Genomic DNA, 24,532 nt, shown 5'->3' with positions numbered 1-24,532 from the left:
TTGCATCGGTTGAGATTTGCTGAGTTGACTTTAACCGATTGATTTTTACATGGCATGGATTACATGGCAAGGGATGACATGGCATGGCATGGCATGGGAATGAGAATTAGAGCATTGCAGGTCACAAGAACAATCTAAATAGATCAGGACTGTACGGAAAAACTCATATTTTTCCCGGGGTGGTTGAAACGAACATGTGGTGAAGTCATGACATTAGGAAACGACTCAAATTGTCTAAGGTTAGAAAACAAGCAACAATGAGTTCAAAGTTTAGAGTTTTATTAACCAATAAATATGGAATAGAAATATAATGCTCTTATTCCCCCTCGAAAGGCTCCATGACCAGGATACAAGGGGGATACAAAAAAATGCAATATAAGCAACAACCTAAAAAAGAGAACAATAGCCAAACAACATATAAGATGAAAAAGAGAACATACTTGAAGTTTGAAGTCAAAGCGCAGAGTAGACAACCATACACCATAAATAAACAATCAGGGGACATCAACTCTTCAGAGGAAAAGGAAAATAAAAAAAAACAAACAAAAACAAAATGCTATTCTGTTTGATTCTTTACTAAATGATCGTTAAGAATCCTTTTAAAAATCCCAAACGAGTGGTATCTCTGTACTGAAGAAGGTAGTGAATTCCAGACCTGTGGACAAGCAATGAGGGGATTGAAATCTGATCGAATAGTAGGGGTGTGCGGAATGCAGATATTATATGAAGAACAAAGGCTATATGGAGCTGAATCAGAAATAAACACAGGATTTTTTTTGAAGAGATTTTGGAAGATTGCCGTGAAGCTGAAGAAAGACAAAAGAAGCATAAGAAGTAATGTAAATAAACTGTAGACTTAATAGCGGTATTGATGAAAAACGGTGGGTGTCCATAACCAGACGCCTTGCTTTATTATGCATGACAGAAAGTGACCACAGTAAAGACGAAAAAGCAGAAATCCATAAAATGGGGTAATAAGAAACTTATAACTGGACAAGGCAGAAAAAAACGAAGCTTCAGAATAGATCCAGCAAATGTGTGCTTAAGTTTTCGAGTGATACCCAAACTCCGTGAGACCTTAACCCTAATCATGGCTATATGGTTTCTAAATGAAAGGTTCTCATTGAATGAAAATCCATATATAGAAGCCTGGCACGTGCCGAAGCCCGGCGATGAAGTCGCCGTGCTCACGGTGATATATATATATATATATATATATATATATATATATATATATATATATATATATATATATATATATATATATATATATATATATATATATATATATATATATATATATATATATATATATATATATATATATATATATATATATATATATATATATATATATATATATATATAATATTGAAATATGTCGGATTTCACAAAACCTAAGGCCCCATTGAAAAGTTTTAGCCCAGGGTCTACGAGTTGCATGGCTATTCTTGTAAAGATGGCATTAATAGATCAGCTTATTTTATTATAGATACCGCGTTTAAAGCAACAATTACAAATTTTATTTTTTGACCCAGTTTCCAAAGGTGTATGTCTCAGAGGGGAATTCACTCCATTTGATTGAATTCATCCCTGAATTTCGAATACCTGGGTCCACATCAAGCAGAGATATTATAATCGTTTCCTTGAAGTTTCTATGATGCACAAGTTTGTGAAGTACATAGAGACAATATGCATTTTTGTTATCTCACTTTTTGCAGAAACTTCTTTAATAATATTTCATTGTGTTTGGAAGCAATATGCTGGTAGAGATGCAAGGAGCAAAGAGGTGAAAAATGAGACTTCTAATTACCAGGTTTAAATTTTGTTTGGGTAAACTTATAGTGGCTTATCACTTCAGGAAACATGTTAAATGAATACAAGTAGTAGGCTACCATTGGATTTCTTATTTTGTATTCTTTCCAAGTACTGTAGTCATTTTTTAGCATCTCCCTCCCTTTGATGATCCCAAAAGCAGCCATAGGATTTGCAAAAACTGAAAGAAAACAGTTAGGTCATAAACCACAGCTCAATTATATTTACCATAGGTAGACCATGCTTCTATTAATTTGATTATCATGTTTCTTTCAAATGTTGCTCAATATTTTGATTCAATTTCAAATAATATTTCTATTTAACAATTCTATTGCAATCACTCAGGCAAAAGGATTTTTATTTAGTCAATAATCCACAAAAAATGTTTGCAAAAAAAGCATAGTGCATCATGAGATCAAAACAAAGAATAAGTTTATCATTTAAGGCTATAGCCTATCTAGAACCATTATAGAGGTGGTGTAGGGTAGCATTGTTGCAAAAGTTACCATGATATCTAGAAAGAGCATAAAATAAGGAATGTAATTATGCTACTTTTATTTTATTTTTTAACATAATTGCTTTAAAAGTAGTCAGCCACACAAACTTCACCTTTGTTTTTAATTTAGGGCTACTACTATATTTCTGTATTTATTTTTTTTTTGCAGAGAAGGTAGAGTATGATAGATAGTTGTACATTCTCTGAGTAGCTAATGCTGTTTGCTTTTCAATCCAAGCCATAAAATAGTATTTCTAATTCAGTCAAATTGAATGTCTTCCTTAAACTGCCTTTATTAGAAGGAAAATGCAGTGCCTTACAAGAAGTATCAGAGCCATTTTTCCATAGACTAGTCAGTTCTCCTCATTAGCTTGTACCCTGCAGTATTCAGAAAGGTCTAAAGTGGCAGACCTAGCAAAACAGGGGAGGGTATCCAATCAGGATATAAATAATATGGTGGTTTTAAAAATTTAGAGGTGATAAGGCCCAGGGGCATTATTTTTTCAAAATCCCAGGGGGGGGGGGCAAAGTTGGAGCCAATTTCCCAAATCAAGTGAAAATGACAGTGGCAACTGAAAAATGATCCATATATTACCATAAGGGCAAAAATATACAAAAGAAAATTGATCTGTTTCTCTGGATTCTTGAATAATGCAGGCTTATATTAGTTTTGACAAGATCTTTTGCAAAAATTAAATTTCAGCTAGGAGAAAACTGAGCTCTGAGGGTGGCAAACTTGGGTCTGAAGGGAGCAGTTGCCCCCCCCACCTGCCTCATAGCAAATGACAACCCTGATAAGACCTTTTAGAGATTTGTTTCACTACAGAGACAGACAGCAGTCATTCAATTTTTTTTTAATTTGATAGCTAGAAGGTGAATATATGTTTTGATGTGTCTCTGAACACTTTTTCCAAATATAATAATTGTTTCCATTGCGAATTCTATATTGAGCTCTAAAAAAGACACTTAAATTGACAATTTGTTCCTTATTTTTTGTTTAATCAATCAAAGATAAAAACACACCATTCAACTCAAAATCCCATCCTAAGTTGATAGTTCACAGTCATCTATTCCACATGCACAGATTTATTACAACCATGTTTTATGAAATTGATTAGTTCACAAGGCTATGCTAACATAAAATGTATCAAATTGCAGAACCTGCTCTTTCCAAGTATAGCCTAATTATCAATGCTGTCTCAAGTAAGCATCAGCACTTTTTCTGTTTTATTTTTAAAGTACCTGTTCTGTATATATATATATATATATATATATATATATATATATATATATATATATATATATATATATATATATATATATATATATATATATATATATATAACAGGTGTTCTGTTTCTTACCTGTTTTTCCTGATACTTAATTTTTTAGTGATAAAAGGTATTCAGGAATTTCAAACAATTTCAGACTAGTTGCTTAAAAGCAATCTATGTTTCCTCATGTAAAAACAACTATTTCTGTTTTTTTTTTACATTCATTTATACATTAATATTTAACATTCTTATACATTCACAGTATGTTTAGTTATGGGAAATCATATTTTGCATTATATTGTTCAGATAAGAGTAATATATTGCAAATGTTGCATAAACTGGTATAAACATAAGAATGCACTTTTAAAAAAGAAATGGATAGGAGAAAATTTATTCCTGATTCCCAAGCTTGTCTATATAGAGAACATAGATCTGCTGCCCACAACTGCTGATGTGGAAATACTGGTGGATTATATTTGCTGAGTAACAAAACCTTTTGGCATCCAAATTAACGCCAACAGCATCAAAATGGTGGCAATATATATTCAAGAGTATGAAAATCCTCCCTTGGTAAATTAGTCAAGCAATCAACTAGTTTTATGTTCAAATATAATCAATTTCTAAGATCTTAAATGTAACAAAGATTGAAAATGTTAAAAGAATGAACCCAAATAGTGTCTCAGCTTCTCACTTGAAGGAATCATTAGTCAACGCCAAGTAGAAGAAAAAGATGGATGGGAAACCCAGATCACCAATGCATTGACACTAAGCAAGCTAGTGATTACAGAAGGTACAGAATAATTGAGTAATACCAACGCATATGGCAACAAACAACACCAGTGCATTGTTCAACAAAAGATACTGTGATTAGCAGATTATCATAACTGACATTCCTTCATGCGCTATCAAAATTAGTAGTGCAAGAACTCATATGAGGATGGATGGTGTTAATGTAAGGTGAGCTTGGTACAACACTGACTAGCAAGTAATTAAAAAATGAAGAAAATATGAGTATTTTTCTTTATTTAAGAAACGCGTTTCTAGGGCCTTTTTTGTGTTGTGAGATCCCAATGATAAAGACAGGAATAAAGATACAAATGACCAAAAATGAAATTAAAAACGTAGGGTTTAAATATTATTAAACATAATGTACCTAATGAAGAGGAAGGAAATAAAGGCAAAAACACCCATAAAACTAATAAAGTGGAAAGTAAATGAGGGAATGAAAATTAGGATTCATAAGCCTAGACTAAACTTTTAATTTCTTGCCCTACAATATACCATAATTTCCCTTATAAAGGTGGGGTCCTCGAACCAATTTGGGTAGGGAGGGGGGCTATAAATCAAGAGATTTGTATTTATTTGTATTTTTGTAAAAAAAGAAGAAAATGCTAGAGAGCTCTTATTTCAAAGCTTTAGATTCTTCAAGAATAATTCAGAACATGATAGCCAAAATTCTTCTTATACCCTTCCCCCTAAAGAACACAATGATCTGTATTTAATTTGGATCATGCTTAGATAACACCATTTGTATAAGCATTCACTACTTTTTGAAGAATCTACTTATTCTAATAATTAATGTAAGTCATGAAATAATTGTACAATCTTTTTCCAGGACAGTCTTGTGGCACACTCTCACGAGTATGATTTTCACTGGACTGACTCAAAGCCTTTGCTCCTATGTATATCTGTTGGCCCTGATGCTCCTTTACTCTGGTCAAGATTAGAACAGTCTATATCACATAGCTTCAATGTAGTTCCTGTGACTTTCGAAAAGCATTGGAATCAAAATAGCAGCAGAACGAATTTTCAACTGAAGACTCTGGCCAACTACTGTGTTGATGTTGCAGCTTCTCTGGGTAAAATCTTTGTTAGTTTGGTTTTGTATGTTGATGATTTTACCGCGTTAAAGCTTTTAAAAAATAATTTTAAGAGTACCTCAGCAGATAAAATGAATGGAATTTTTAAAGGTGGCGACAATTAATCCAAAATCCTCACGGTTAACTTCCTAAACAATGGACCTTCTCGTTGTTACTCTGTTCTCTTTTGGACTATTATCTATCAATTTTTCAAATTGATATCATTGATATGTATGTGCTACTCTTTCATCTAAGCTCAAATCAAATGAACACTTTTGTACTATTACTAAATAAACCAAATACTGCTTTCAGCTAAATTGAAGTTAATGCCAAGTTTAATTGCCTCAAATATGGTATCCTGGATGCTTATACACCAATTTTACGCCTCTTTTTAGATTATTCTTACTATTCTGGCACTAAGGGCTTCGTCCCTGAGGAACTTAGTGATCAAATTGAGTCGATTGAAAAAAGAGCCATGAAAATTATTTTTAAAAAGGGTCATCTGCTCCACATGTATTAACTGAAAAAGTCTTATATTTCTACTCTTAGAGAGAGGCTGTTTATCTTGTGTTTACATTTTAGTCTTAAAGTCAAGATGGTCCAAAGTACAGAGGTGCTTATCCTTAACCCTGATAGCCCGAAAAGATTGCGGTTTTCAAGTTATAAAGCATAATCAATGCTAAAGTTCAACTAATCTAATCTTGGACGTCCAGCAATATTGCTCAGTGAGCACACCCCTTTCGTCAATTTGTTATCTTTTGGTCCTGTGTTTATGTCCCTTTTTTAGTGTTAAACTTCTATCCCTTATTTATGTTTTATTTTTTATTTTTTTATTAAAAACAATATATTTAATAGATCTGAGAAACTAGTTTTTTGAACAAATTAGCATTTTTTCCCCAGCAGCATTTTTGCCACAGTTCCTGTGGGAGAATTATGCCACTCTTGAATGTTTGCAGAGAAACATAGTTACAGATTCTTTCGATTCTCAAGGTATTATTATAACATATCTCTAGAGAAGGGGAATTTGGAACCAAATATAAAGCAGCTTGAGATAAGATTATATTTCCCAACATTTAGCATAATAAAAAAATTAACAGTTTTTATGGCAGTCTTTCTTTCAAATTTAGAATATTTTGTTTCTTACTCTGCATGAATTGTTCTGATAGATGTAGGGATTGAACATAGGTTATATGAATAACTTAATTTAGATAAAGAACTTTACCAGCTTCGATTATTGTAAGTTACTTAAAAGATATTTTAAAACCTAAGTTTGATAACTGGCGGTGCAACTTCATTACTGTAGCCTACTCAGTTAAGATAAAAGTATAAAAAATAATTTATTGTGAAACATTTTATGCATCAGTGGTGTTATTTTAGTTCCAGTTCCGTTTTATTATTTGAGTTCCGACTTTTCCTTGAAATATCCTTTGTATTTCTTTTCTGAAATTTATTGAAAGATCTGAAAAGCAATTGCAATACACTCAGCTCAGAAAGATATAACAAAAAGACATATCAGAACTTTTTAATTCAGTTAAATTTTTTTTCAAAAGAACTGTCAAATATTTATTGTTTTTCACAGTAGAATCCTTCAATTCTATTTTCGTATATTATTCTGTTTTGTGCCCGTCCTTTGAACCGTATTTTGTTAAATATATAATGCTTAAAAAACATGTTTTTGAGACTGAAATCAACATTCATATGCATTTTAATGTTTGTGTCAATTGCCCTTGAGACGTCCTTGCCTGTACATTGAAATTTCTATGCACGGCTATTACAAATCAGCAATATACGCAGGATGTTTTTAGGGGGTCAACTCCGGAAAGCAAAAAAATGGGGGAATTATACGAAAAATAGCTTATCTTAGGTATTTCCACGCTGACTGTCGAATAAGATGACCTCTGGAGTGCTGTAGACCAAAGATCTTCAATTGACGTTCTGATCAGTGCAGCATCCTTCTCCAATTATAATCATACTGTAGCTTTTTACCGCCCTCGCCTTCTGATACCAGGGGAACACAGCACCACACGTCATGAGGAAGGCAACCTTTGGACATGCGCACCATGTATTGCCAGAAACTACTTGCAACTTTATTGGTCACAAGTGACTGTTTTTTTTTTCTTGGCTGAAAGTGTTTTTAATTTTCTCAGTCCAATGGATTTTAAGGATGTGTCTGAGGGAATTGTTCTCAAAGCCCTTGGATTCAGTTTTCTTACTGCTTAGTTAACAGTCAAGATTAATCTCCGTATATCAGTACAGAGAGAAAGTTACAGTGCAAAAAAAAATATTGGTACAATGGTAAAAATACCGATAAATCGGAGTGGAACGGGAGTATATTGTGGGCCGGAGGTTCCTTTTTTTTGGAGATGTCTCTCCAAAAGATTTCCTTGTTTTGTATTCACCATATTTAAATTTGAATAGGTATTTTCATTTTACTTCAAACAGGGGTGAATGGCTGGCTCTTTCAGTGGGCAAAATTTTGTATCAAAATAGACCTTTGAGCTGTAATTTCTTTGTGTCCCTATTTCAAAAATAAACAGCAAGATTTTATATATTTAAAACATATTAAATCTAGAATCAATTAATTTCCAGCGGAAGATTCAAATTTATATCGAAGATTTGGTGTAAATAGGTCCGACCCTGAACAACTGTATACAAATCAATCTGGCAAACAGGATGATTGAGCAATGATAGCTCAAATTGGTGTCGAAATCGGAAAAATGCATTCTTAGACTCCTTTTATTCAGTTTTCAGAGAGGTACTTATATCCAGTTTCGGAGGGATTACTATATTTGCTCTCCATCTATTTTGGGATTTATTGTAATATTAATTAGATGTAGTCTGAAATCATAGCTATCTCGTTCAGTTGTAATATTGTTGAATCAAAGTATAGTAAGCGCCTAACATATGAAAAATCCACAGGTGTTAAAGACTTCAGCATCGTCGCACATGGCATGGGGATACATATGGCATGGAAAGTTCAACAGTTATATCCAAAAAGAGTTCAGAAATTAATTATAATATCTGCTTCGCATCCCTCATTATCCGAAGAAGTTCAAGATTTAACTTGGAAAGGAATTATGTTTTCTAGGTCAGTTTGATAGTTGTGACTGAGTTCTCCTTAGTTTCTTTTCTCTTTGAAAGGTTCATCAATATTTTATTTCTTATAAGGACAAAACGGTTTACGAAATGTGATTCATCGCATGAAATTACAAGCCCTAACTTTGAATTTTGATTTACAATGAATAAAAAAAAACATTTAAATAACAGTCCGTGAACATAAATAAGGCAATGTCAAGAACTAAAACGAACAAATCAATCAATATAACGATAGAAAAATCTTAAAAAACGAGTTTACAAAAAATAAGTATTAATATTAGAAAAAGGATGAAAATAATTCAAATGAGGGATAAGGGATGGAAACAAAGTAATAATGGGGGTATGATGATGAGTGTTAATTTTTTCTGTGGAATATCCTGGGAGAAGAAAATGAATTTGCCTTATAGAGTATTTGGATGGTTTCATTCTCATCTCTAAAGCTGAAGCATCACTTGCAGTGTCACTAAGGGTGCTCATAGGGCTCCTCATTGCCATTTTTATTGCAGGCTTTTTCGACTATTAAGTCTTCAAAAAATTTTAAACTATAGTGGAAATCCCCCAAGAGGCTGTTGATCGTAATTTTTAAGAAAAGGAAGGGACCTAGTAGGGTTCCTCGGGTCTAAACCATTGTGGAAAAAGAGGAGACTGGGTTAATAATTCAAATATTTAGCCGCTTGTGATCTATTTGATAGGAACGAGGCAACCCGCTTAACAAGGAACAAGTCGACGTTGAATTTGTTAACCTGTTTTAGTTATAATATATCATTAAAAAAATGACGGAATTGAAAGCTTTTAAAGATTGTTTCAAATGGTACAAGTCAAATACTCGGTTTTGCTAATATTTGTCTGATGGAGTCAGAAGATAGACAAGGTAATGGGATGTAGAAGTTGATCAGAAATTCCTGCCTTGTCTTAGGTCAATAGGAGATAGGATTTTTCCCTTAAGCCGCTCAATAAGGAAGGTTTCTTGCAGTCTTTGATAGTACCCTGACTCGGAGAATTCGGACGACCACCTTAAAACCATTTGTTTTCACCTTTGTTTTTGATAGGAGTTATAACCCTGTTTTCCAATTTGGGAAACTAACTGAAATCAAAAGAGCAAGAACAGGACTTTTTCCCCCTCGGGGACCACTGCAATTCCTATGGGATTGTATAATGCAGGAAAAAAAAAAAAAAATAGGCTGAGGCAACGGTAATAGGATCCTAAACTTGTTTTCTTCCTGTGGGCTTGAAACTAGTGTCTATAACTCCTTGGGCGAAAGGGAGCATAAAACACAAAGCTGAAAAAGATATTGGTTCGCCCTGTGAAAGATCCGAGAAACGTCCAAAAAATGCTTTTAACTAACAGCTTTAAGAGTACATCTGGAGGCCTCGGCCCCAAGGAGGCTCTAATGTAGAAACTGAATTTTAGGTTGAGGACATAGGTGCCCCAAAAATTGGACCCGGAGTGGACCAAAGACTTTCTCATCAAATTTAAGCTTGCAGGAATTGTTTCCTGGGATGGGGGGACCTTAGATTTTAACGGGAATGGGAAAAGGAAAATAGACGAAACACGTTTTTGTTTCTCATTGGTTTGTATGAAATCTCCCCCCCCCCCCGCCCCAAAAGAAGAAATGGGATTGGAAAAGGATGATGGAACTATTTCCCTGATTAGCCTGAAACTTATATTCTTTTGTCCTTGGGCTAAGAGGACTCAAATATAGGAAAAGGGTCTAGGCCTTGAAACGGGCCAAAAAACTTTTGCTTCCAATATGCTTGAAACTTGTATCCATAAGTCTTAGAGTCAAAATAATCCCATTGTACAGGAGAACTTCTGGTTTTGGGGTCACAAGCTCACTTACTGAAAATGGGACCCAAAGATGGATTACAAGGTTATTTTCTGGTCAGTTTGAAACTTCTACCTACAAGGCCTTGGGTCATGAAGATCCAGTGCACAAAAAAGAAATAAGAAAATAATTTTCCTGAAAACTTCTTGAATTATTCAAAGTTTTGGGGTCCCGTGCAGGTGCTGCTTGGTCCAGTTTTCTCGGGATTCAATGCTCGAGGTCCTCTTGAAGCATTCCAAGACTTGGGCCCAACTGAGGACTTTTACGTGTGACCAAGACACTTCCTTTGTGTTGCGCTGCTGGTCCTCAATAGCGGGAAACAGTGCGTCTCCGAAGCTATTAAAATGTCGTCTAAGGGCTAAAAAATCAGTTTTAGGGTCACGATCTCCCTAACTGAAAATGGGATCCAAAAATGGGTTACAAGGTATAATAGAATTTTTTCTATTATCCGCTTCGTATTCAGTTTAGTGACTTAATGATATTCTTATCACATTCTAAAACTCTGTCAACTAAAAAAAATAACAGCACCTCCTATTATTGTAGAAAGTGTGGATAACGCTGATTAATAATCTTGTCAGTCTGAAACTTATACCTGCAAGGTCTTGGATCATGACCCTAGTACACAGAAAAGAAATAAAAAAAAAATAGTTTTCCTGAAAACTCCTTGGATAAGTCGATGTCTTGGGGTCCCTTGCAGGTGCTACTCCGTCCAGTTTTCTCACGATTCAATGCACGAGGTCCCCTCATAGCAATCCAAGAATTGTGCCCGACTGAAGACTCAAGTATGACCAGCCCACTTCATTTGTCTTGCACCACTTGGGTCCTCAGCAAGGAGAAGCAGTGCTTCTTTTACGCCATTAAATTGTCGCCTAATGTCCAAAAAAGGGCTTGAAAATCATTTTGTCTGGACTACTTGAAACCTATATCCGTGAGTCCCTGGTTCAACGTGACCTCAAAATGTCGAAAAAACTGAAAAAAAAATTCTTAACGCGCGAAAAACATGCCCATAAATTTTGCTTTATTAATTGGCTTAACAATGCATCGATAAGTCTTCAGATCAAGTGAACCTCAATGCAGAAAAGACGAATTTGAGACTAGTTTTGGCGGTATTGATTCGTGACACCAAAAAATGGGCCTAAAGCGTTTTTAGAAAAATAAAAAACTGGTTTGATCAGGCCATGACAAGGATATGTTAAAGAAAAAATAAGAAAATCTGATTGTCTTGACCGTTACTAGGCAGTTAGCATAAATTTTTGGCTTTATTGATTCGTGACGTTCAAAATAGATCCATTTTCTGTTGTCTCTGATCAGCTTGTAACTTATTTGATAAAACAGAATTAAGAGGAAAGACCACTAAAAAGAAGTAATGGGTTGTATCGATTCTAGGCACCACATAAATGGGCTAACAATTACTTTTCTGAATCTGCTTGGAACTTTTGGGTTACCGTATGTAGACTACACCAAACAAGTTTCCAAAAAAAAAGAATTTAGTACATCGATCCCTGACACAATAATTTTGATTTTTCCCCTTTTTTTAAAGCTGATTGGCTTGAAACTTACTGGCTATGTAGAAAAGGCGAGGGTAATCTTAACAAAAAACAAACAAAAAACAAAAGGTGGAAAAAAAATTGTTTGTTTTGGTTTGCTATATCTGAATTTTTTTCACGAAAATTTTTAAAGAATTTTTTTTTATAAATGACCTAGACATGCATTTAAAGTGAGACAATTGTAGTTACAACGAACCGAACATAGATTATTTTAATAAACGATAGATTAAAATATCTTTATTTTCAAGGAATTGCTTTAGCCCCATAGATGACACGAAACTGTATACGTTTTCAATCTCCATGGGGGAAGGTACCCTGTCGAATGCAGACCAAATTTCAGAGTACAAAAATTATTGCACAAAACTTCAATTGATCGACGATTTTGACTGAATGTTCAAATTTTGCCTAGAATTTCAACTATACTCTACTATAATTATACCCTAATATGAACATAATATAATATAAATATAATTATACTCTAATTATAATTATAATATAATTATAATAATGATTATACTCTACTATATTATTATGCAGAAAATCTAAAAAAAACTAATTGTCCCGTAATAAAACTGCCAATTTAAAAACAAGTAAAATTAATCTACAAAAATGTTTTCGTAAAACAAGTTTTTCAAACAAAAGTGAAGAGTAATAATGCAGCTTAAAATGATGAACTGGAAATAAATTAATATAATAAATCAAGCTTAAAACAAACTAATTGATTACGTCTTTCATCAGTATTCTCAAACAAAACAATGGTAGCCAAGAAGAACAATCAGTCTAAATTGTTATTCATTTTTGTTTTGTTTATATCAAACTTTTCTCTTTCACTAACTCTTACAAATGTTTAAGCTAGTGATTGGAAACTTAAGTTAGTCTTGAACAAAACTCACTAGCACTATCGAGTATCACCAGTTAAAGCTTCAGGATAATTTTAAAGTCATTCATAGAAATGTCTTCAAAAAGATACGTTTGAATGATTTGATCCCGTGTCCTTTGATTCACAATTTTAAGAAATTGAAATCTTGGCTTTTTTGACAGTTGCCTAATACAGCTTGGTAATACCATATTGTCCGTAATGCTAGCCATTTTAATTCTTTTGTAATCTATTTTATTCGGGATCTTTAAGAAGGGAGTTTCCATCATATAAATGAGTAATGTCGAGGACAATTAATTTTTAATTCAGGCTCCTTAAGTCGTGCAACTAATGACGAATCCCTTACTTTAGCTGTAGTTTTGTAGTGGCAGTGATTGAATATAATACCGAATTGCGGGAAAAGGTGTGACGAAACTCTGGTTAAAGCTGAGAACAATAAACCCAAAGAAAGTCAAATGACTTGGTTCTCTTTTGCTATAAGACTAGATATTTTTATAACATTTCAGCAGCAGCTAAAATATTTCGGGCAGCTCTTCAATTATAACTTAATTTATCAAAGCAAGACCATCAGAAGAGTAACATGTTTTCTGTTTAAATACTGTTTGAATAGTTTTGGTCTCCTAAGTGTGAGAGAGGGAGTGGCCAAAAATCTCTGCCTTATTTTATGTATGGTATGCACATATTAGTGCTGATATTAAGTAAATTGATATCACTGCAGATACGTGCTTTTCTGTGTATTTGAAAATTGATACATGTTCGTTTTTCCTCTTGTCTTCTAGTAACAGCAAAAAAACTATTTCACAATACTCACATTACTTGATAACATAATTAAGTGTAGTGCCTGAATAGCTTTTTTCTATGCTTTTTGGAGTAATGATGGTCATTTATGTTTTTTTCAATTGCCTTTATTAGTAAACTAATGGAATGGAAACATAATTATTACCACTGGACAATAATCATTGTCTTGAGGCAGTAGTGCTTTGCTTCGTCTAGACTGTAAAGCATATAAAACTGCATCATTAAATTATGAATCGATACAGACAAAGTTAAAAGATATTAAGACACACACCAAAAATCAAACTTGTGACAGACAGATCTGTAATCTTTCCATTAGCTAATTTGATTCTGTATGAAATATCTGAAAAGAGAATCCATACAGAAATGCAAGATTGCTAGCTCTCTAGGAGACCTCATCTAGATCGGGTAGAACCTATAGCACATCTCGCAACCAATCGTCATTGTGAATCCGTAGCGCAATGAAAACTAAAGCGAATCTCTTTGCATATAACGTTTGGGGATACAGAAGCCTGCCGTGAATAGTGTTTTTCTGTTTACCTTTTTTTTCTTGCTTCAGCATTAAGAGCATCAATAAAATGTTCTCTTTGAGAGCTAAGATTAGTTTTTTGGATCTAGGGATTATTTTATTTATTTTGACGCAACTTATTTTCTCTTTTCGTTTAAGTCAACGTTATCGATGTTTGAGTTACCTGCCTTATTTCTCAGACTTCATTTTTCCTTTCCTATCTGCTGAGGACCTGCAATATTTTCGTGATCTCACTATTTCCAATTGTTCTCTGGACGAAGAGCAACTAGTCGAAGTGAAAAATCAACTTGGCTCTAAAGGTAGTGTTCTCTGTTTCAGCAATATTTTTATAATTAACCTTTAATTTGTTGAACTGCACTCCTCAGAATTTTTGAATTGGACCAGCTTATATTGTACTATCTAGCGACTGTATGTTCAGATAACTGTTTGTTGTAGCATTGTAGAAATTTAAGTTTGCCAAAATCTGGCAAAAAATCTTTGCTAAGCTAGGCACCAGACTTGGGCAGGAAAGCAAAAGCGCTGCTTCTGATAAAGGCTGATGGTAGCACGTTAATCTTTATGCCTTTTTTGTTATTTGTAGTGTCATTGCCGTTTCTATGTTTTATTTGTGATCAATTGGATTATTCTCTTGCATTTTGTGCGCTAATATTCCCAAATTTAAGTTTCTGTTTTATTGTATTCTCAACAGCTATCCCAATCAACGACGTTCTGTTTGGCTTGGGCTTTTTTGTTATGCAATACCAATAAAGGAAGTAGTTTCATTCTTATTTAACATTTCTATTTTCTTAACTTATCCCTTTTCCGTATTTTTTCATGTTTTAAATCCTACTATATAAATTAGCTGGGGCTTTATTTTTGGATCTAGTTAATTGCCATTAAAGACCTTAAATTATCGCACCGAATATATTCTTGCCAATAAGTTGTGCAACTGTGTTTGTGGAACCCTTTAAGGATTTTAGTGGGACCCAGGTTGTTGAAAGCCCCTACAATATCCATATTGTTCGCAATTTACCAATTCTTTTGTGCTATTCTTTGGTATTATTTTGTTGTGGACTAAATTGGTGATCCATTTATGAAATTTCTACTTCACAGTAGTAAACCACAATGTTTTGACTGTAATCAATGGATTTCAATAATAATATATAAAAACTAAACTAAATTTGTAAGTAGATTTTTGACATTTATAAATGTTATTTTTGTAAAGATCTCTTTTATTATAAATATTCTCTTTTAAAAGCTATCCCTGCTTTCAAAAGAGTTGGATTTGAAAGCAAAAAAACCAGGACGTTAAAGTTGTATTCAATCATCTGAAATTTACTTCATAGCAAAAATTTACTAAAATAGAGTACATCTGAATAAAATAATCTAAGTGGCATGAAAATAGTTAAAAGCTTTGAAGTCGAGATAGTGTAGATATACCCCATTTGAACAATATTTCACTCATGTTAAAACTACGATCGGTAAAATTTAAAGAAAATGATAGACGCTTGATGTTTAAAATTGTTTTGAATGTTAGGGTATATATTCTTAAAAATACCTTTATTTCGCGTCAAAGAGAATAAAACTGGTTGATTTTTAAAAGCTAGTCCCTCTAAAAATAATGACAAACACCATTATTTTTTTATAACCTTATAAGTTACTTGAAAAAAATATGGCTGTCTTTCATTTAGGCCTATATACAAAAAAAGAAGAAAAATTGATCGCTATTTGCCCCATATATCCCTTATATCGTGTATGCTTTCCGCCACTTCACATGACTAAGCGGGTCAAAGTCTTTCTTAATGAATATAGACAGTAAGTGATAAAGAGAGAAAATTTAATTTTTGGAAATTCATGTATTGAAGGTAGAAAATAGAAAAAAAATTCCTGAAAGATACAAAAATCAAATTAAGCCAAAAATTGCAGGGACGAATTTGTCTTTGAATGCTTCAAGCAGAGATTTAAAAAAATATTAATGATTTTCTTTAATCTTCCAGGGACAAACTTGTAAAGAACTTGCTACCCTAAACTTTTTGATTATGAAGACGTAAATCTTAAAAAAATAAGTTTTGTATCTTGTGATAAGGAGCAATACATTATATGCTATTTAAGATCTGTGTATTGTAAATCCAAAATCTTTTTCTTCGTGTATGTATTTATCAGACTCATGATATGGCACAGGATTTTTCAGGATCATGATATGGCACGGGAATTATCAGGGGACGGCAGAGGCATGAAGACTCTGGCCTTTTAAAATATATAAACTCTTGGCGTATAAAACATAAAGGCTTTTTTCCTGGCCTAGTCTTTTGGCAAGTGAACAAGTATGCAAAAGGAGAAAGTATTTTTGTCTGATTGATTATATAAATACAGAATTACTTTCATATCACTCAGGATCACCTGGGAAATATTTATGTTTGATTCTTTCATATCCTGTTCGTAAAACACTATCTCTAAAAAGAACATGATTTATTTTTAGATTTATTCTTGTATATGCTTATACAAGTATATGTCTATGCTATATTGCTATATGTATATGTATATGCTATATGCTATATGCTTGAATAAAAGGTTTCGTGAACAGTGGTGTTGCTCAGGAGCTGTATATTCTACAGACCTTACTCATCTGATGTATCGACACATAAAGTGTGTTGAGGTCTGACTTATTCTGAAGCATTTACATTTAAAGTGTCAATATCTTCTAAATTCCTTTTTATAGGACTAAAATGTATTGCCAAAATATATGGAAGTTTGCCTGTCTTCTCCTGAAAAAGGGTGGACCGCGAAAGACATACTATGTAAGCAGCAAACATAAAAATTTGATGTTGCTTAAAATTATATTATCTACACCCAAACAAAATTGCCATTGATTTTTAACGTCCGCAAACGCCAGTTGAGCCATGTAAAATTCTCCAGCTTAGAAAGTGGAAATTTTCAAGGCTAAGATTCGACTTTTGAAAATTTGTATTTATTACTGCAAGAAAGACACAATAATAAATACGCCGCTGTAGTGAAATCATGTGGCGACGCCTATGTTCTCTATAAAAGTCAACTTTTATGTTTGTCCCCGTTACCTATCCTGAGTTTCAACTATTTTTGGGTGGATTCTATAGTTTGTGCTGTTTATCAAAATGCATCCTGGTTATGTTATAAACTTATTAATTTCTAAATTTGTTATTGAGAGAGTGAGAGAACCTCACAAATTTGATAAACTCACGAAAAATGTCAAGAAAAACAAAAAGGAAAGTTCAGTACTTGATTTAAGATGATAAGCCTGAAATGCATTCTTTCGCAGAGTAATAACAATACACGGAACTTGAGTGAATACGTTTTCAAGAAACTCCGCTGCCATCTAATATATCGCGAGAACGCAAAGTGATATTTTCTTTTATTATATCATGATTTTGACCGCACCTGGGCTCCGTAATTTCTTCAAATGGCTCACTTCTTCCCGAGCTGCAGACAAGATTATCTAAAGCGTCTTCTGTCATGGTTAGACTGAATCGTCACCTCTGGCGAAAACCAAATATCAGTCGCACAACGAAACTGCGGATCTTCAACGCTCTAGTCGGCTCTGTGATGCTTTACGGAGCTGAGACATGGCCAGCATCAGCTGCAACCCTCAAGAAAATAGACGCATTTCATTCCAAGAGCCTGAGGAGGATTGAGGGCCTAGGATGGTCCGACTTCGTCAGCAATGAAAGGCTTCCGCGGCTCACAAAACAGTCTTGGTTTTCGACTCAAGCAGCCGAGCGAACCTTACGATGGTTCGGGCATCTGCTTCGAATACCACCACATCTACCCGCAAAGATGATCTATGACTTCGACCCTATCAAAGTTGGTTGGAAGCGACCTCGCGACCGACCGAAGAAACGTTGGTCCGACAGCCTGTCCGAGTTCTTGGCGATGGCAAACATCAGACAGGGCGAAGAGCAAATACTCGCCATGGACCGAAGCGGGTGGAGGAGGCAGACGTCACTCTCTACGCCGAGCAGTGCCCGGCAGGAGACTTAAGTCAAAGTTAAGTCAAGTAAGTCAACATCTTTCTCAATAGATTGTGATGAGCCATTTCCTATGGAGAAAAATTTACCTCCTTAAAAAGGATAAAATGACTTGGGTTATTTAAAGCACGGAGGACTAAGGTCGAATCAAAACTATAATGTTTACTGTATAACTTCAGAGATTTATCTATTGAGACGTTGTGTTCGTGTAGCATTTCTCCTAAAACTTGGTGGCCCTGCATAAAATTTACCAAATGAACATGGAGCCCGATATATATCCCTACCAAGAATACAACGCGTTCTGTTCCTACCTGGATTAGAAAATAAAGTTCAATTTTATTCTCATTTGTGAGAGATACGAGAAAATTGTGGTTCCAGAAATATTTGAAGTTTATAACCGAGTGTCAAAATATGCACAATACAGTGAAGTTCTCTTTTCTCCACGCGCAACTGTGTTGGCATCAGAGGGCTCGTTGTTGTGGTTAGGTGTAAGTACTACTAGTAGTATTCATGGGAAAAGGGGAATGAGTTCCATTTCCATTTTTTTTTTTTTACTGTTTAAATCTTTTTTCTGTTATCCGCTTCGTATTCAGTTTAGTGACTTAATGATATTCTTACCACATTCTTAAAACTCACTCAACTAAAAAAAATAACAGCACCTCCTATTACTGTAGAAAGTGTGGATAACGCTGATTGTATGTCGGTTTTGGGTAGATTGTAAATTCAAGTCTTGAAATACTTTTTACAATGGGGACGTTCAAGAAAGGAAGAAGATTTCTCCAGTGTAAATGTTAAATGTTTATCGAAGTATTCAAAGGCAGCCGAAACTCATTCAAAGAAGTCTGCCGATGGTTCCAAACGAGTAAAACAGTTATATCTGAAAATAAGTCTTTAACAAGAAATATTGTCTACTGCAATTTTACGAATTTGAACCAGAGTTAACAGTTTGATAAGATTTTTATACTGTTTGTAAGAAAGTTAACGTTTGGTTTTCTTTTCTTTAAACTAGTATCTACGACAATTAATTTTCTAGGCTATTATCATTCAACTATCAATTACCTCAGAAACGTATCTAATCCGTTGAGGCAGCTAGAGAGCAGATTAGATTTTGGAAGGATATCATGCCCAGTACTATTCATAATTGGGGACAGTGAAGGTACTGTTAGTTTCGAAGACGTCTGCTACTCTGGACAGTTCGTTGAAAAGTTTCACTGTAAAATCATAGAAAATTGTAAAGGATTTCCTCATTGGCAGTATGCCGAACAGGTTGGAATGGCGATTTCAAGCTTTTTGTCTGGTAAGGTCTTATTTGGCTTTTGTTCGTTATTTTTAATAATAAGTTCCCGTTTCATATTTATGTTTTTAATTTTTTTTTAATGATATAAATTTTTATCGTTGTGATGGCTGATATTAATAGTTATTATTGTTCCAATTTATTAATATCAAGAATTATTATTACTGTAATAAATAGATGTTTACGTAGTATTAGCAAAACTGTAGTACTTTTTTATTTTTATTGTTTTTTTTAGTCAGCAGAAATTTTTTATGTCTCTGAAACATTTTTTTTTATTTTAGAGTACAGCGATTTTTTAATCGTATTTATTGCCTAAACCAAGGCAATAAATTTCTTAACTTGAACTTAACTTTTCCTAATGCCAGTTTTTTCTTTAGAAAAATAGCTTCCAACTGGCCAGAATTTGAATTAAAGCTAATTTTATATGCACAATTTGTAATTTAACGTCAGTGTTGGGTTGTAATTTTATCCCATAGACATATATTAGTAGGTAAATGTGAGTAAAGGCTGGTTTTATGCGTACAATTTGTAATGAAGTTGAAAATTCTGAGTTTAAAGGATAAAAATTACATAATTTTCAAGAATGAGATACTCTGAATGTTTTAGAAGCTCAAATAAGTCATGTGTCTACGGTTTTAAAGGGTTTCTACTAATTTTGAAAATCGGCTGAAGGTACTCACGTGCAAGTTTAGATTTATATTTTGCTGTGCTTCGTATAAAAGATGTGTGCGGATCTCTGGTGTTCCAACTCCATGCCTACTATGCACTGTCTTGATACAAGGGGACTCATACAAAGGGTAACAACTAAACTGTTAGAAACCATGTACTGGATAAACATAAGTCCTTCTATAACTGATTAGTTTGAGAAGGAAGGGTAATAATACGATTTGATGAAAGCGCCCATCCTCCCCCAAAGGTTGTTGGGGGTAGCTTCAAATTTCAAACGAGAATCACGATAAGAGGTTATTCAATCAGAATGCACAGGGAATCAAAAGTGGATTTTTTTGTGAAAAGAAATTGCTGAATAACGGAATAAACTATATTGAAAGGTAGAATAATTCAAATTTACGAGTAAATTATCATGTCAATTCAACGAGTAGACAAGGAAATCGGTTAAGCACATTTTAAATTGAAAAATTTGCTCACCACAAATTATGGACACTAAAAAATTCTTCAATAAACAGGAGGTGTACACAGTGGGGTAATTTCGTCAAAATCTTTGAGGGGAGGGGGAGGGGGGGCAAAGTTGGAGCCAGTTTTCACAAATCAAGTGAAAATGACAGTGAAAACTGAAAATTATCCATATATTACCACAAAGGCAAAGATGTATTAAAGAAGCTGACTTCTTTCTCTGGATGCTTGAATTATGCAGGCTTTTCTTAGTTTTGATAAGTTTTTATGCAGAAACTAAACTCCAGCTGTAGGGCAAACTTGGGTCTGGAGGAGGCAGTTGCCCCCTGCCCCATAGCAAATTACGCCCCTGGGTGCACACTCTCTTACACTGCGACATAGGTAGATGGGAATAGCTTCTCGCTAGCCTTATATAGCTTCTTGCTAATGCTATTGCACTGCCTCACATGCCACTCCCTTTCGGAATTTGTTAAAAAAAAAGAACAACAAACTAATCAGCTCAAAATAAAATCGCTGTTTTCCGATTTGCTAAGTATCTGCTTCGCCTGCCCCGTGGTATAGGAAATCAAAAATCGTTAGTAAATTCAAAATAGGGGACTCGGGGGTCTCAGTTCCTAGGCGGATTGCAATAAACATTATCTCAAAGTTGGATTTCGCCAAATTGAATGAGTGCAAGTACTAAAGCAGTAATTTGTCTCACTCATCTCCATCATTTTTTTGTTTGTTGTTTTTTGGTTATGTGTTTTTGTTTTTCTTTTCTTTTTTATTTTATTATCTTTTGTCTTATTGTAATATCTGTTGTTCCTATACTTGGCCATAATCCTAATTCTGTATTCAGTGACCTAGATGTATTTTCCCACATTGATTGACCACTCATGATTTATAGATAAAAGCGATCGTGGAAATTTTTGTGTTCTATTTCCATCTCGATACAATTGTACTAGCTGAAAAGACATTACAATAAGCTTAACATCCTTTTCTTTTTTGTCCCATTTGCTTTCATTATACTCTTATCTTTTGGTGTTGTGTCTGTTGTTGTTTCAGGTTCTTGTTGGTGTATTTTTTTCTTTTTCTTTAAGGCTCCACCCTTCAAAGTTGGAATTATATTTTTTCAAGGGAGGAGGGGTAATGTGACAAGGGCGGTAATAATTGACAAGATTGACAAATTTATTAAAAAAAAGAGTGAAAACAGAATTAAACACGAAATGAGGACTCCAGGTAAAATCTTTGGGGGGGGGGAGGGCTCCACACCGGCACCCCTGGATCGCCAGTTGTTGTAGAAGGGTTTTCTAATAAATAAATGGTTGAAAAGTTTATTGGAAGCTACTCGAGCTTTCTTCCAATTATAAAATTTTTTCATTCCGGAATACTTAAAAAAAATTCATTCGGAATTTTTTCCAAAGAAGTTTCAGAAAAGAACCTAATCTTTTTCCCATGTAGATTCCAAATTATATTGCATTTTGTTGGTAGTATAATTTTAAATTCTCAAGTCATCCCTCAGTGATCTTCAGGGAGGGGGATGCTTTGTAAAGCTTTTCGACTATCTTCCCCAAGACCATATGAAAAAAAAAGTTTTTATTTTTTATGTTCCTATTTATAGTTATTAGATATTGACTTATCACAGCTTATGTATGATATCTTGTACGTTACTAACGTAGTAATAATAATATGATAAGTGTGAACAATGGATTTCCACATAAGACCTGTCCCTTGTTTGTCACGTGTAGGCCCATCCATTGTATTACAAGAATGGGGTTTTCTAGCAGGACGATTTAGTGTGTCTAGCTAATTTTACAAGAATTTATTCAACTCTTATTGACTTTACATGTAACGTTTTACTTGATGGTACTTGAATTCCAAGCATCTTAGTTATATTATTTTCTTTTTGGGGGAAACTGACATTTCTCATATCCCATATTTGATGCTGGTAATAGTTATTTTTAGAAATAGAGTAAGAATCTTTTCTATTATTGAGTGCACGATTTTTTTTTGAATTACATAATTTTGTTTGAATTTTAGCCTGCCACGCTAATGGTAAATCCGTTCATTTTCAAAGTTGACTAAAGATGTAAGTTTCATTCATGAAACGTTATGTTATTTGGAGCAATAATTGTTCGAGTTTCTCTTCTTCAGTAATTGCTCCAGGGTAAAATCTTTTTCAGGAACTCCCACACTTCCAGCACCCAGAAAGCGAGCTTCTAGTACTACTCCCGTCAAAGACATAGTTTCAAGAGCATTAAAAGGCGGAGCCTCTGCTGTTTCGTCTACCATGTATAGCTGTGCAAAAAATATTGCTAATGGTACAATATCCACTGTCCTGTCAAGAGTGCCTGTAGAGTCACCGTCTAATCTTGTTAAGAGAGGTCTATTTTGAAATGGAATAGGAATCCTGGATTTGAGTTTCATTTTTGCAGAAAATCAAAATTGTATAGGGTACTAGGTAATAGTTGATATAGTTGTGGGAAAAGGATCTTGAACTGTTATTATGTGCTGTTCGAAACAACACAAAATTTTACTGATACTTCTTTTTAGTGAGTGTTTTAGACTGTCTTTTTTTTACCGGAGGAAGAATTACTATTTTGATTCATTAGAAGTACTGATGATAAAATAACAAAGTCATAAATCGAATAAGGACGTGCAGAGAATTAGCCAACGAGTTGGGAATGGGAATTACTTTAAAATTAAATTACTAAAATGGACATCAAAATCAAATGGGAATTGACAAATAAAGTTACTAAAATTTGAAATTGCTAAAATTACTTTTGTTTTTGTTTCATATAGGCTTACATCATCTGGTGCGCGTTCCCTGTCAAGATGAACGCTAATATTGATGGCACTTAGAGTTAAAATATGCATAATGTTTCCAGTAATAAGAAAAATAAGTCCCATATATTTTTTGCTGGCTTTTCAAAATGTCGAATTGATTATATATCTCTCATTGAACTCGGAACAAGTGATTAAAACTGGTATATACTGCCACAATTTCTAATAGTAAATCGTCGCTTTACAAAGCCACCTGATTCCAAACGCGGCTTTAAGTGCTAAGCTGTATCAATGATTCACTCCAAGAGTCACCCTTTTAATACGTAATATTTTAGATGAGTGTATACGTAAGAAAGCATAAGTACAACAATCAATACTTTTTAATATAGAATTTTGCTATTGTCATAGACTAACGATCCAATTCTCATATTTAGAATTTTTAATCTTTTGAAAACTTCTTTTTTATCTTATCTGTGAGAAATCTACTTAAAATATTTAGTTCTCAAATAGTTGACTTAAGCCTTGGTGAATTCATTTATTTATCACCAGCCATAGGCTGTTTTTGTCTCAAGCAGGAAATAACTGGTGCTGTGTTATGTTGTTACAAGCCAAAAAATGGCCTTGTTTATTGTAAAAGCCAACTATTTTGCCATTATAATAATAGTCAATTATCATGCAGGAGGAAGGAATATCCTTTTAGTCTGTATACTACTTTTGTTGTTGTTGTTATAAATTTTTTCACGCGTTTTTTGGTGTTTATAGTTCATCCACAGAAAATGATTTCCTAATGAAAATAGAAGTAGTGCCGTTTCTTAGCAACGTTACAACATAGATGGCCAGAAAGTAGCAAATGGAAAAAAGTGGTAGAGATTAGTACCGCAATATTTGTTGTTTTCTGCTATTGTGACGTTTTTGTGTGTAGTTAATCGCTTATCTACAGAAAATGATTTCAAATGAAAACTGAAGTATTTTTGTTTCTAAGCGGTCTTATGTCGTAGAGGGTAAGAAAGCATCGAATTTGAAAAAAAAGAACATTGATGGATGTAAGTACCGCAATGTCAGGTTGCCTTTCGCCTAATGTTTATCACTGGATGCATACTTTTTTGTCGAATGATTAAAGGTTGGTTTTAGAACGGAATCAAGATGGTAGCAACCGGCTACATTATTGGTCAGATCATCGATAGGTCATGATCAACATTAATATTGATAGTTTAGGAATCGGTTAAGAAATCCAGTAAAGGCAGCCGAGG

General features: G+C 33.9%; 1 protein-coding gene across 2 annotated transcripts; it reads left to right on the top strand.

Moving 5' to 3' along the window:
- Positions 1-1,503: 1,503 nt before the first annotated feature.
- Positions 1,504-24,183, top strand: LOC136027294 (uncharacterized). 2 transcript variants are annotated; one of them, XM_065704396.1, is made up of 6 exons: positions 1,504-1,816; positions 5,201-5,444; positions 8,364-8,532; positions 14,253-14,413; positions 19,128-19,391; positions 22,682-24,183. In XM_065704396.1, exons 1-6 carry the CDS (start codon positions 1,658-1,660, stop codon positions 22,891-22,893), a joined length of 1,209 nt encoding a protein of 402 aa, XP_065560468.1. In that variant the 5' UTR covers positions 1,504-1,657; the 3' UTR covers positions 22,894-24,183. The 2 variants fall into 2 exon arrangements, with proteins under 2 accessions (XP_065560468.1, XP_065560469.1); XM_065704397.1 differs by having other exon boundaries at positions 1,512-1,789.
- The last annotated feature ends 349 nt before the right edge of the window (positions 24,184-24,532 follow it).

Source organism: Artemia franciscana, chromosome 5 (genome assembly GCF_032884065.1).
Source record: "Artemia franciscana chromosome 5, ASM3288406v1, whole genome shotgun sequence".
Lineage (NCBI taxonomy): Eukaryota > Metazoa > Arthropoda > Branchiopoda > Anostraca > Artemiidae > Artemia > Artemia franciscana.
Note: the sequence above shows the minus strand (reverse complement) of the source record. Positions and strands in the feature narration are given on the sequence as shown.

Coding starts and splice junctions, on each gene's coding strand:
- LOC136027294 (XM_065704396.1), top strand. CDS start 1,658: ATGATGCACAAGTTTGTGAAGTACATAGAGACAATATGCATTTTTGTT. Junction 5,445..8,363: donor TGATGTTGCAGCTTCTCTGG/GTAAAATCTTTG, acceptor AAAAATCCACAG/GTGTTAAAGACTTCAGCATC. Junction 19,392..22,681: donor GATTTCAAGCTTTTTGTCTG/GTAAGGTCTTAT, acceptor AATCTTTTTCAG/GAACTCCCACACTTCCAGCA.